The following is a 14,578-nucleotide window of genomic DNA, read 5'->3' as shown; positions in this document are numbered from 1 at the left end:
AGTGTTACAACAGCAAAAATTACGAAAAAAAACAAACAAAAAACGTCGGAAATACGGGGCCACCCACTGTGCTCAGTAGAACACCCTGCAATGGTGATCGAGTGAAGGCCGTTATTTTCGGTCATTTTGGCGCCCTTGCCCGCACTCGGTCCGCACCGCCTATGCAATACTTAATACACGATTGCCGTTCCTAGAGAAATACAATGGCTGATTTCGGTCAGCCGAATTGCCTGGAATGAAATAACGGTCTTTATTATTATTTTTTTTTCTATCTGCTCACGTATGAATCTATCGCATCATGCACGCCGGTACGGAATGGCTACCAGGCTACATCCAAGCCAAACGCTCATTGTCTATGTATCATTCTTTGTTTTCTTCCACCCCTATCTCACACACGCAGATACACATGTATAAAGCTTAGGTCAAGTATAATGCATGCAGGCTTACGCGTGCATGCGCCGCTCTGCTTTTATCTTTCGTTGACGCGAACCCCCGATAAAACAGCGTAATACCTTCGTATAGAGCCCACGGCGCTCACTTTATTTTTCTTTCGTACACGGATATAACGGGGCCATCGCCTAACGGGGAAAAAAAAGCGAAGGACGCGGAGGGGAGACGGAAAGTGCGCGGATGTTACAGGGCGCTCCCGTGTATTCGGCCTGCCGCTTGCCTTCCTGAATAGCGAGCAAGCAAGCCAGCGAGCCAACCGTGGTCCGAGAAGGGGCGCAGGTTTTTCCGCGCGCCCAATGGGCTTATCCTCCTCCTTGCGTGCATCTGCATCGCCAGAAGGAGGGCCCCCAGATGGAAGCAGCAGCAGCCCGCGCAACGGATATATGCTGGCAGAACAATGGCGGGTCCCTTGGAGTGCACGGCGCTGCTGCGGCAGCGTACGTATACTCTACCTCCGCTAATGACAGGCGGACGTATGCGTGGCGCGACGTGGCTTCCGCATTGACGGCCAGCTCGCGCTCGCTCGCCCTTCTCCCCTTTGTCTCGGGCGCCCAAGTCTCGCCGAAAGCCTGGCAGCGCGCGGAGCTGCGGCAAGAGCAGACGGGCGGTCGGAGGCCGCGGTTCTGATGTTGAGTGGCGGTGATCCATCACGCTAAACGGCGACCCGGTAATGGAACCGACCTCCGCTGGAGTCGCCTGTCTCGCCATGCTGAGACCGCGCGAGGAAGACGCGCGCTCCGCTTTCCAACGGGGCGCCAGCGACTGTCGCTCAGCGAGAACTGGGACGCGCCGGGCACGCGATAGGGCGCGTGCGCGCTCACGAGAGCGCGCGCTGCCCGCAGGCGGCGCCATGCTCTTTAGATGTATATTCGCGGACAACGGAACGAGAGCTCGCACACGCAGCGCAGAACTCTCTCTCTCTCTCTCTCTCCTCCGGGTTACTGTTGCTCATTAAGTAGGTTCTGCGACAACGCTATTATTGTATCCACCGAGACTCTTCAGCCACATGGCGCACGCCATAGCCGCTGTCGTCGCGGTCATGGTCACGCGGCCATCGTGGTCAAGCCGTGGCTGTTGTAACCATGTCCGAGAACAGCTCGTCGTACTAATGAATGCTGGAGCATTGTGGGTGCGCGCTCTGGCAGCACGTTCAGAGAGCGGCCACGCCAGCTTTCATTGTCCGCTGACAACTCGCAGAACGGGTGTTTTGTCGACCCCGCGATACGGGCAATACAGAGGCACATAGAATCTAATTGGAGGGACAGGTCGTTGCAGATAGCTTTGTGCTAGAACGATGGCGTCCTACCGGTGTAAACACGTTGGACGTGGAAGTTCGTGAGAGTGTCTCCTGAAAGGAGTGAGAGGACGAGAGACCAAACAGGGAGGAAACAGATAAGATGGCAAAACCAACGTGAGCCACAGTTGTTCCTCTAGTCCATAATCGCGTTATTGTCACCAATAAATGCAGAAATACTTCGTTCCTCACGTTCTCAAAGACAAGTGCTCCGCTACAAAAATTTGTATTACAGCTAACACGGGCATTTCAATAAACGAGTACAGTGTGGGGGGGCGGAGTCTCGTATCCGCTAAAGGCAAAATGTTGCCGCTAGATAAGCGAACAATCTGCTAGATCTAACAAAATATCTGCTCATGTGGCAACAAAGCGAACGATATGGCGTCTTGCCACGCAAAGAAGCTCGGTTGCAGTTTTGCTGGCCCTATCTCCCGTGTATATTACGATCATCTTCGTGGGGGCTGCATGGCAACCGAATAAAAACTGCTTACTCCCGCAAGACGGCAAGAGATGCGCCGCTATGGGGAAATGGCGCAAACAAAATACGAGCTCTTTCACAACGCAAGATGCCGTCTTCACAGACGGCGATTTACGCTCTTTGCAGAAGCTGCTTTGGCGATCAGAATTTCGAGTCCCCTATATAAGCGTCGTTGGAACGGGGAAGGCGGCTAGTTACCAATATCGCGCAAATAGGCACCGTGCGCTCAGGCTTTCCATACTGACAGCAGTGCCGGAGCACACAGCCTGGCGAGTGGAGACCTTGTAGGAGGCGTGCTCAGGGTGCCCACCAGCCATCGTTTATCTCGAGGCAAGAGTATCCACGCTCTGCACAGGTACACTATAACTAGGCTTGCCCTGCGTGAGTATGGCATACATGCTGGCGAAGGCCCATGAAAAACGCGTACCAGCGCTGCCATGGATTCGGGCAAGGATTCGCTTACACGGCTCGCACAGAACATTTGACTTGGAGAACTCGAGAATCTTAAGGATGCCGAAGGCCAAAATTCAAGGAGCGGAAAACAAACCTTATTCGTACGAATACACTGTAAATAGTGAATGTCATTCTTAGCTGCGCTGCTGAGTTGAACACGCGCTTGAAGCCCTTCGGGTCACGCTTCTAACTTGACTTTCCCGTTGTAAAGATGTCATTTGCCTTCTGGCACGATGGTTAGTAGCGTCCGACTACAGCCGAAGATTCACGTCGTGCTAATGCCAAATATGGCTGAAGCTTACTTCAGGCATTACCAGGCATTTCGAGAGCCTATAGGGGTCGAAAATGAAGCCATGATTACTGCAGTATGAACCACTATAGCAAAACAACAAAACATTTGCACGGTTTGGTTGCTTAATCATCCAGGATTCTAGCCTCTATGCGGAGTTTGTTGTTACTTTGAATGTTCAAAAGCCGCCTCCAACTCCAGTTTTCGAGGAATTGAAGGAGAACATTTATTTTCGATTAGTTTTAAGAGCTCTTGAATCCATTTTACCAATTTCGCGGGATTTTCGAGGATTGCAAGCAGGTCTACGAATCCATGCGCTTATCAAGTTCAAGCATGCCATGAAACGGACGTGCATCTGTTGCTGCTCAGAGTGTCGTGTCATTTCGGTCGTATATAGTACAAGCGGCTGGTTTCGGCAGCACTTGTAAGAAGCTAAAACGGCTGCAACGTCATCTGGCCAGTGCGCGATGCCAAAATTACCGCTATACGGCTATCCGCAATACGGGTCTTATTATAATATCGTCCAAGGCATATATTTCTCGAGAAAATCGCTCGCGAAGGGAACCGCGGGGCACTCCGTGTATAAATAGTTCAGGTACGGCACCCCGCCGCGGAATGACCCACTCTTCCAGCGCGTTTGGTTAGGTGGCATATAACTTTGTTCGAGGCACGAGCAGGTTTTAACGACCACGACGACGACGCGCTTTCGTCGCAAATGCTGCATGCGCGGCGTTGTGGCTTAATTCCGCGCTCGCGTCAGCGGCTTTCTACTATAGAAGCCGCGCATAAGCTAGAAAAAGAAACCGGGCAGAAGTGTGCAGTCGAAGACGGCGTTGGCGGCCGCTCACATCGATGTCGCACGAGCGGCGGCCGCGGCGCGCTGGCGTCGTTCGGGTCGACCGTTTCTGTCGACGCCGTCGACTAAGTCTCTGTACACGCGTTCTGCAGGTCGGATTCGTGCGTAACGTGTGGGAATGGAGCAGGAATCGTTGGACATGCTCTTCCATTGGAATGTCACAGTGTCCATTCAGCGATTAGATGCATGTGCGCGCGCACGTTAGTTAGCCTACCCGCCATATTCCTTTCATACCGTACATATAGAACGGCGCTTATACGTCGTGTACGTTTGGCGCACAGCGGAATCATGTGTAGAACACTCGAACTGGAATGGCCGCTTATCGTTCGCGTGTCAATTCGTCTCTCGTTGCCACATGGGGAGCTGAGCAAAACTTTGCCAACTCGACGGAAAACCAGGGTTCCACCGTATATTGTCAGAAACATCTTGTCATCGCTCATTGGCTCACATGCGCTGCTGATTAAAGCCTCTCTGATTGTCTCTAAAGGTCAACATGACGGAATTTGATAATGCCAACAAATGCACTTCCATGCGAGTTGGGTTGGATTCATACTGAGCGCAGCGAAGCGTGGCACAGTACACACTATAGGCAAGTGCTGTCTGCGTGTCATGTGAGGTTCTGCCAGTCGTCTTACCTGCAGCAAGTAACCCCCGCATGTAGCTTTCCTCCACCCATACCTAAACTCACGTCTCGCACATTCGTTGGCTGTTTTCTTCTCGAAGCCCGCCTACATGTCGCGTCTCTCACACTGTACTTCCCTATCAAAGCTCGTAACGTAAGTTACCCGCCGTGGTTGCTCAGTGGCTATGGTGTTAGGCTACTAAGCACGAGGTCGCGGGATCGAATCCCGGTCACGGCGGTCGCATTTCGATGGGGGCGAAATGCGAAAACACCCGTGTACTTAGATTTAGGTGCACGTTAAAGAACCCCGGCCAGGTGGTCAAAATTTCCGGAGTCCTCCAGTACGGCGTGCCTCATAATCAAAAAGTGGTTTTGGCACGTAAAACCCCATAATTTAATCGTAACGTAAGTTAGGTCATCACTGGCACATATCTGAATTACCGCACGATCGAGCCTTGGTATACGCGTACACTCAAATTAATGCGACGTACTAGCGGCGTCAAATGAAGCGCGAACAGCGGAGGGCGTGGCCAAAGCATAGCTGAAGACAGACATGAAAATATCTCTGTATACATGAGGATCAACATCGCGCAGTGCTGTCAAACCGGATGCGCGCGCCTGTCGCTGGTGACGACTGGACGGCGCGCACTGCGTATACCTTCAGCTGTGCTTCGGCCACGCGCCCCGCTGTTCGAGTTTCATTTGACGCCGATAGTTGCGACGACGTAGTCGGGAGGTTCACCTATTATACTTCGGTTTAACATCACGAGCCCCAGCTCTCTCTTTATTTCTTTCTGTCTTATGGCATTTTGTAGCGATCGAAGGACACGGCGTCACCGGCACAGTCCTATAACAGAAGGCTTACGTAGGCGCTTATATAAGCACTTCGGGCAGCGCACCTGCCGCGGCAGGCCCTTTCCGGATGCATACGCGTACGTCACCCACTGCCATCGCGACCTCTTTGACGTTGATGGAAAAAGCTGAGAGTATGAGGAGAGTGCGGCGATGCCAACGCAGACCCCGGCTGCTGCATGCAATAACGCGCGGCGAGGCGCCGACCGTCGGCGGCTTCTGTTGCCGCGCGGACTATGTACGGTACAGGGCCCCTGTGTTTTTGGCAGCGTTTACATTTACGACGGCCGCGCCATTACGACCAATACATCAGCGCGCACCAATAAATGACACTTCGCATGTCGACCGGGGCGACGCTGCAGCTCGCGATTTCCCACAGCGGCTCTCTCTCTCTCTCTCTCTCTCTCTCTCTCTCTCTGCAGCTTGCGGGCTCCTGCTTTCTCGCACGGGCGATTGTTCAGCTGCAGCATAGCCTCTATAGGAGGCCATGGCTGCAGCGACACACACACACACACACGCACACACACACACGCACATGCACCCACACACACACACACACACACATTTTCCCGCTCCTGCGCGCACTTCCGTGTGAATGAGCTGTGGCTCGTGTATCGGACGCGTATGCATAGCGTATACAAAGCTCTCCGGCCGTGTTGGGCGCGATATTCCGGCGAGGGGAAAAAAGTACCTGTGGCGCACCAGCGGCGTTTATGGTTCAACGGCGTGACAGCTTGAAGTCGAAGCAGCTGCAGTTGTGCCAATTTTTCGTCGGCGCGTTGCGGAAAGTGCAGGTATATACGTTGGATGAGTGCCGCCCACCGAACAGGCGAGCATACTGCGTGCTACAGCGCGAAGGGATGACCATGGTTTTCCCGTAATCTGTACGCCGTAGCTCTCAGACTGAGGCTGAACTCATGTGCATCAGTCGAAACCGCATAACTCTACATAAGGTATCGCTTGAAACAAACTGCATACGCAAGGACTTGGAGTAATGCACGAAAGCGACGGTGCATTGTGTAGGTATACAAGTCACACTTTAGGAAGCCTGTAAAGTTGATCTTGCCGATTGACAGTGACGGACGGTGTGCGAATACGTTTTTGCGAACTATACATTTTCCTGTGTCGTTCGAAATGCTAAAGCTGCCTCTCGCTCCTGTTGTTGTTCTTGCAGGGTTACAGGTCAAGATGGCGACGGCAGGGAGAACACTGGGCGGGAGCTGGTCGAGATTTCGCCACTCGGTCCGGACGGTACAGTGACGTCACCCGGGACACCATGAGCCTAGTCCTGCGAACGGAAGAGCCAGCGTCCCAGCGGCTCCCCAGACATGCGCTTCTCAGGCTGTTCAGAGCGTCGATACTATGCGTCACGTTCCTGGCCGTCTCGGCGCACATCACCATTCGGGAGAAAGGCAAGTGTATATATAGCATTATCTCCATTCAACTGTCTGGAGGATCACAGAAAAAAAGACCGCGTCATGCAGTGCTTACCGTGAGCCCACGCGAAAGAGATAATGCTGCCGCGGGAGCTTTGACCCATTCATCTTATACCTATATGCCCCATATGACAAAGCAATGTTTAACGCGGGAAGGAAATCTGTGGGTGAAACGCAGAGGAACCCAGTCCAGCGCCACGTACGCGTAACCGAAATGTAGTATACGTAACCAAAGACCTCCATGGATGACAAGAGCAACCTTCCGCCCGGGCGTTATAGAACACCAGAGAGATAAATAAGTTGACGTGTATTGTAAATCACCTTTGTGTCAATGCGAAAAAAAAAAAAAAAAACACTCGTAACGTCACAGCTAGGAGGCACGGAATACCAGCAAAGACGCAAAACAGGCGGCGACGCGCCATGAATTTTGACGCCGTCTGCTTGGGCCTAGCTGATTTATCAGTGAAGATGTACCACATTATATTATAAGGTAGCCGAAGACTGGACTCGGAAAGTTTCGGCGACATTTACAGCGATAAAAACACGGCCCAAATACGAGAAAATCTGTCGAAAGCCATGACGTGACATTGACGTATACCTGCGATGACATTTCGGCGCGAAAGCAACATAAATGGAAGTTCGGCCTTCACATTCTGTCACAATAACCAGCCTCTCACCGAAAAAAGCAGAAAGAAAGAAAGAAAGAGAGAGAGAGAGAGGGGGAGAGGGGGGCGGTGAAAATAAGAGTTTTAGGAAGAATGCTCTGCTTGTTTAGTACTTCCATTCAGTGTCCACTTGAAGTATGCTCGACACGTACTAAAGAACATCTACGCTTTCGTTCCGCCTTGACTGCCCTGTCGCGGGCGCTGGGCAAGTTCGAGGACCACCACCGGGGATCGCGCGTGTCCGTTGTTCCCGAGGTGGTGCTATATGGCCGTTAAAACGCGCTCAGCTCGCGCATTATGCGCGACGGCCGGCGTTCCACTTATGCGAGCGAACGGCGGCCCCCCCGCGCGCGCAGTATATAACGACGCGATCCCTCTAATTAAATGCGGGAGCGGAGGCTGAAGGGCGTTCGAAAAACGCACGCGGCCGCATCTCAACCCCCGCGACGCGTCGTTCAACAATGAAATGGGAGTGCAAATAATCGCCCTCGTCGCAGTCCCGCTGGCTTCAACAGAGGCCGTACTTGTGCATACACGTGGAGCAATACCCCCCCCCCCCCCCCCCCGCCCCCACCTCCACAACACACAAATAAACAACTCACTAACCGCCATTTATACATCAAATACCGACCGCAGATCGCCCTTCTCGCTTCCTCCAGGGTGAAAAATGTGGTGTGCCGGCACGCGTGACTTGAGCTCGTTTATGTAGCTTTCACGTGCCTTCCGAGGCAAAATTTATCTGACAGTGTTTTAACAGCGTAGCAAGATTACTGCCTGCTGGAGGGACCTATGCGTGTATTTACAAGCTCCCGAAACTTGTATTCCCCTAGTTAACCGCTAAATTTAGCCAGCTATTCCCGAAGGTGAAACCGGAAGTCTTTCGCGATCTGTGCTGTGCTGCGCGTGCGTACCATCGAGGAAGGAAAGATAGTGTGTGTACCATACGGCGGAGGCGCGAAGCTTTCGAAGCATGCCTAACCTGCAACCTTATACGGCACGTCTCTCTCGGTGCTCTTGTTTCGGTTGGGCGACTCAATTCTTCCGGGTCACTATGGCTTAACGACGCGATCGTGAACGAAATTCGTCTGGCAAACCGCCCTGCAAGCGCGCTGCTCTGTCAGTTGATGTGCCCGTCGGTGAATCAGAGCCCATTGTTTAATCCCTAACCGCAGGTCACAACGAAACGCGGCGATTTGGAGTCGTTGGTATGCGTCGGACGTCACCGCGCGGGCGCGCAAGCGTACAATTCCTGCGGTACTTTAACCGACGGGGCAACGTGCGCAAATCGCAGAGCATGGCGCACACCAAAACGCGAACGAGCTCTCCATGCGTTAACTTTTCTTGTTCCTCTGTTTTTGCTAAATGCGTGCATAACACCGGATCCACTCGCTTGCCATCCGGGCCTTTGAATATGTTCTCGATGCTGCCAAGCTCACTGCACACGTTCTGTTATAGCTGTCAAGCTCGTATACAAAACGTCGTGGCGTCCGCCATGTTGGATACATAGAAAAACCGTCAAGTCTGCATGCGTGTTCTTGTTACGGGACTACGTACATAACAAAAACATAGCTACATGCAGACTATGGTGCAACCAAAAACGACAGATCTTGTCGTGAGATAGCTGTAACCACAGTACAGTAGCATATAGTATTATATAATATATTCAGTAGCAGAACGACACAGCCACGCACTAAACCAGTACCGCGGCGAGTTGGTGCGAGATATGCAAAAGCCGACGACACCACGTATTTCGCGTTCGCGGATGAAAGAAAGCTCTGCACAAGTGGCAGCGAGTCGCACAGTGATGAAGAATTGTAAGTAGTAAAGTAAAAGTAATAAAAAGGACTGGCAATCAATTGTTATGGTACCCTTCTTTCTTTTTCTTTTTTTGTGCAGTGGAAAGCTTGCCGGACTGAGTGTCGAACCGTGCAGTGGTAGCGCTAGAAACGCTGTGTAACATTTTTGTTCCATGGCGTTCAAGAATTCATGATCGCCCGTGCAGATAACATTTTTTTCTTCAATCAGAATTTCTCGATCTGAAGTGAGGATGTGGTCGTTTACAGTGGGAGCATACTTGAAAAAGAGATAGGTGAGCGCGACAGCGATTATATATACGCCGGCATTGGTGGGAGGCCGACGACAAGTGCGGCCCTAATAGTTTGGTTCTCCGCAAGTAGGAAATCACCAATCTTTCGAGCGCGTACACTACCAATCATGTGCGCCGCCATGCGAGCGCCGCTTGGTTGCGTGTACTTTTTTTTTTTTTTACTTCGTAATACGCATAGAATAAAGCGCAAAAACTAAGTATGCGCTATTTAATAACAGCCGCCTTACGTACGGTAATCTTACATACCACACCCGAAGTAACAAGGATTCACCGCATGTTCGCGCCACTTACTGGTCTTTTATACTTTCTTTGCGAATTCAAAAATTATAATTCCTACTTAAATCGTGAACAGGGTGCTCGATTCTATCAATATAGATGATGGTCATTTCATTTCCATCAACGTCTAACAACACAGTCTGGCCAGTTGTCAGTCCCTTTAAGTAGTCCTCTCTCACTCATTAATGTGGCGCAACCTGCGTGAAGTCTTTAACCGTGTGTAAACGGATCCCACTGGTGAAATGCTACGCGCAAGCATCACTTTGCAACGTTCTAAGCGAAATGCTTGTATAACCCACCTCTCATCGCTGCCCTTCCTCTCTCTTTTCAGACCTAGATGGCAAGATGTTGCGATTCACGCACGGGGACACAGGCTACTACACAGAGCTTCTCTTCGACATCCACAGATACCAGCTGATTGTTGGAGCACGGTAAGAGCGCCCACGTGGGCAAGCACCCATCATTAATTTCATCCTGTCATATAATGCACTGTGCCGACGTTTATTTCAACTATTTGTGTCCCTAAACTACGCTTCTTGACATCACACGTGTTGAGTGAATAGGCGGGCTGATTTACGTGAGAGGTGCGTACTAACATACGTTACACGACATATATGCGCATGCAGTGTACGTAGCACATAGGACATAGGGGCGTACTGAAAAGGGGCATCCTATTTTCAATTGAAAAAAGAAAAAGAAATATAGAAAGAAAAGAAACTTCCGTACTGCAGTGCAAAGCTTAGCCAGTTGAGACATCCCTAAATAGATTATCATTTAGTCAAAATGTTGAGGGATTATCCCACGATTTTTGCATCCACAATGTCTACTACCGCGACATATGATATGTTGCGGACGACGTCATGAAATGTGCCCAGAGCCTTTTCGGTGTCAACAAGGTCTTTGAGGGGTTTTTTTTTTTTTTTTTCGTCCCGTTTCACACGCAACAGTGAGAACGCTTAGAACGCAAGGATGATCTGGTGGCTCGCGCTACCTAGCTATTGGCATGCGCTGTTCACACACAACTTGCAACGCAGGAAGGTCGAAAACTTACTGTGCTTTGACATCCCACGAAAGAAATTTCTCCATATACATACCTATCCATAGTCCAAGCAAGGTGATGAAACACGCGAACCGTTGGGTCGTGATGAAGCACTGCTCGCCATGTTATAGCCGTAACGGCATTGCAAGGAACTGCGCACTTCGTTTCGAGCGGTAAATGGATATTCGGGGATAAACCATGCATATGAGGACACTTCAATAGTATGCAAGAGGATTCGAAGTTTCAGCTGAGTAGCTTGTACATCCTGCTTAAAACATCTGGCAGCAGTCGTCTGCAATCTATGGTGCTTGCGTTGTTGATGGTATGGCAGTGTTTCCTTTGTAGCTGGCAGACGTAAAGATTGCTCCCAAGCACTGATAAATGACATAAAAACAGAAAATATAGATGCAGAAACTGTACCAGTACATGGCCACACGAAGGAAATAACGTATATCCTTTCTTTACGGTGCCGCAGCTGATGATCATCATCATCATCAGAAGCTTGTATATCAAAGGTGTCTGATGGCGTTCTCTCGATTTAGTTCTCTGGTACGTAGCTTGCTGAGTTAACAGTCGTAACAGGAACGAGTGGTACCATTAGACATCACAGCTTACGTTAGCCCTGCTGCAAAACGCGAGCGAAGTTGCGATGAGCAATACTAGCAGTGCCACGTTTGCTTCGATCGCCGAGCCGCACTACCAGCACCAAGACAGCCCGTCAGAATCCGAACACAGAGGGAATGCCGATGTTCGGCTTTACCTTGAGTCCAAACTTCCACAGAGCGGTGAATCTGTGCCGCTGACGGCAGCCGTCGAACTGCTACGAAATGAACTGAAATGGCCCCATCTGAGTTCAACAGAGGTGCTGAATGCTTGCTTGGAGACAGCTGGCCGGTTGAACTTCCAAGTTAAGGAGGGTCAAGTTGTCATTTGCCGTGGCAGAACGCCTTCGCTGCCATCATCCGCGGATGGCGAGCCATCTACGCCGGGACCCGTGTGCGCTGATGTCAACGTGATACAACCACTGCCCTACACCTTGGAGAACGAGTTCTTCCCAGTTCTTGTGCGACACATAATTAGCCCCGAAGCCATCGTCGTAAATTTGGCTGGAAACTTGAGCGATCAGTTGGCAGAGATGCACAAAGCAATGAAATTGTTCTACTCTCATCCTGGCAAGGGGGGAACTGGCGGGCAGGAGATAGCCGCGCAGGATCTGGTTGCTGGCGCCTTGTGCGCTTACCGGCACGTCGACACGTCTGGTTCCGGAGCGGAAAGGTGGTGCCGTGGAGTTATAACGGGTGTGCATCAGGACGGCATGATCAGAGTCACGGATGTCGACAGCGGCGTAAAAACCCTGAAACCAAGCACCAGCTTGCGCCAGCTCGCCTCGCATTTCTGTACGCTACCACGGCAAGCTATAACAGTACGGCTATACCGGCTGCGTCCTGCCTACGGAGGGGTATGGGGACTTGAAGCGTGTACTAGGTTGGCGGAGTTGGTCTGGGACGAGGCAGTCATGTGCCGACTCGTCACCTATGTAGATGACATGCCTGCTGTTATCATGTGCAAAACAAGTGGTCCAGATGACATCTTTGCGAGTAATGTACTCATTGAGGAATGCCTGGCACTTCCACTGGGGTCGTCTGACGATGAAGAATAATATGTTCAGTTGGTAGAATGTGGACTTCATTGATCACAGAGTTCTGCTACCAATGAATGGGAGTGGTCTGCATCACCCCTTTTTTTTTTTCCCCTGCAGTGTAGGCACGGTGTACATGTACATTATTTTTTTATGAGCTCTATGCTGCAAAGCCTGCATGTTGTTTCTTATGTTGTGTGGCATTTTACCCATTGTTGACTTCTGTAAAAGCCATTCCTTTTCATTGCCATGTCTGTTTGTCAAAACCTTGCAACAGTTATGTTAAACTTTGGTCATACTGTGTGTGTGTAATGTATTGTCTTGGTTATGTCTTCTGAAGTAGTTTAAAGGTACTCTAGGATAATTCAGTTCCTTTTCAAGGTCCTAACTAAGCAACTAAGACTCGCAATGTCATCACACTTCTGTGTTCACCAGTTGTTTTCCCACTGTACATTTACATTATTTTATTATGTGCTGTATGCTGCAAAGCCTGCCTGTTTTTTCTTATCGTATGTGTTGTATCTTATCCAATGTTGACTTCTATAAAAGCCATTCCTTTTCATTGCCATGTTCAGTTAACACCTTGCAACAAAGTTATGTGTTGCCACCTTGACCTTGTCAGTGACCTTGCAACAAAATAGATAATCAATTTGCAAAATCACACGTATTCTAAGGAAGCATTTAAACAAAGTACATATCTTGTCCTCCAGTCAGTTACCATCCTTAAAGCAAATAGTAGTGAAGGCTGCTGTTCAACAATGTTCTGTCTACCACTTGGCACATTTTCAGTAGACAAGGAAGGCGCAGCACTGCATAGTGCAGCATACTTCTGCATGTGATGCGAAATCTCTCTGTGTGTTTCAGAGATTCACCTGTATATACAGATCTCGTCACAAGTCTTGCATCAGCAAGTGCCTTCAGCGCTGTGGCACTGTGCTTCCCTAGCGACTTTGTGGTGCACAACAACTTATGTTAGGCTTAGTTTGGCTCATTTCAGTCTGCAATGCAGGGACAGCTATCATGCAACCTTCATCAGAAGAAACAAAGGCGCTAGGGGCGCTAGATTACTGTGGAGTCCCAGCTGCATCGTGTTGTGTCTATGCAACTCCTGATACTAAAATGCTCTACAGGAGGATAAGAGCTTGCATTGATCTCTTCTGTTCTCCAAGAGTGTGGATGCAACACCAGGCCAGCTGGATGTTCCCGAGTCAGTTGCAGTGATGCATGCAGGGATGTTTTCCTTGTCAAACTGTACCGATTGAGGCACGTCATGACGAGAACAGTGGGGCAATTTGCATATGTGTACACGAGCACTTGCATACCAGCCGGCCTATGCTGTAGGTGTTCACGTAATGGACATGTCTATTTCGTCTGTTGCTGAAGTGCTGATTGGCTGGGGTGCCTGTCTCTTTCTGATGTGTACCCCAGCCCAGACAATCGGAAATACAGCAGCAGACGAAATAGACTTGTCCACTAGGTGGACACTTGCAGAATAAGCCCCAGGTATTGTCCAAACACAATTTTTTTAAAATTTCCTATGGCAGTAGGCAAAATTCTGATTCTTGAACTGGATTGCTTGAAGAGGTAGACATCATTTGCACAATAAATTTACATAGCATAACAAAACATAAAAATATTTTACTCAAGTTTTTAATTGCTTTACGGCATATATTGCAATTAATAAATCATAGCCGGTGGGCTTGCAAGGTGGCATCTACATTGAAGGAATTTTGAGGATGGCACCCGTTTCAAAACAGATGCCGTCAAATTTGCAGTAAAAATGCACCTGCTTCCTTTAGTTTAATCAAAACACCGTTTTATGCATTGAAGCACAAAAGTAAATAGTATGCCAACATATTTTGTCGCACACTTTTGGAATAAATATTCCAAAGCTGCTGTTCCAAAATATTCACGTATTGCAAATTAATAAATTGCAATATGTGCCATAAAGTAAGTACTAGTTAAAACTGAATTGATTACTGGTACTTAGTCTCAACTATGCACATCTGTTTGTTGTGTATGTGATGTCCATCTCTTCTAGCAGTGCAATTCAAGAATTGGAATTGTGCTATCTTACACAGGCGACTTTTAAAAATTTTGTATGGTTTAAAAAGAAAGGCCC

The 14,578-nt window shown here is 49.6% G+C and overlaps 2 protein-coding genes across 3 annotated transcripts in view; both read left to right on the top strand.

The window, feature by feature from the left end:
- LOC126531309 (semaphorin-5A-like) overlaps positions 1–14,578 on the top strand; it is a 165,303-nt gene that overhangs the window by 113,694 nt on the left and 37,031 nt on the right. For both annotated transcript variants that reach the window (XM_050178799.3, XM_055071099.2), the window contains exons 3-4: positions 6,469–6,706; positions 10,110–10,209. In XM_050178799.3, the coding sequence (XP_050034756.1) occupies positions 6,571–6,706; positions 10,110–10,209 (236 nt within the window). In that variant the 5' untranslated portion in view covers positions 6,469–6,570. The remainder of the gene's footprint in view (positions 1–6,468; positions 6,707–10,109; positions 10,210–14,578) is intronic.
- Positions 10,216–13,018, top strand: LOC126531317 (tudor domain-containing protein 5-like). The gene has a single exon (XM_050178814.2). It carries the CDS (start codon positions 11,467–11,469, stop codon positions 12,475–12,477), a length of 1,011 nt encoding a protein of 336 aa, XP_050034771.1. The 5' UTR covers positions 10,216–11,466; the 3' UTR covers positions 12,478–13,018.

The sequence above is a fragment of the Dermacentor andersoni genome, chromosome 5 (assembly GCF_023375885.2).
Source record: "Dermacentor andersoni chromosome 5, qqDerAnde1_hic_scaffold, whole genome shotgun sequence".
Taxonomy (NCBI): Eukaryota; Metazoa; Arthropoda; class Arachnida; order Ixodida; family Ixodidae; genus Dermacentor; species Dermacentor andersoni.
This window is presented reverse-complemented; position numbering and strand designations above follow the sequence as displayed.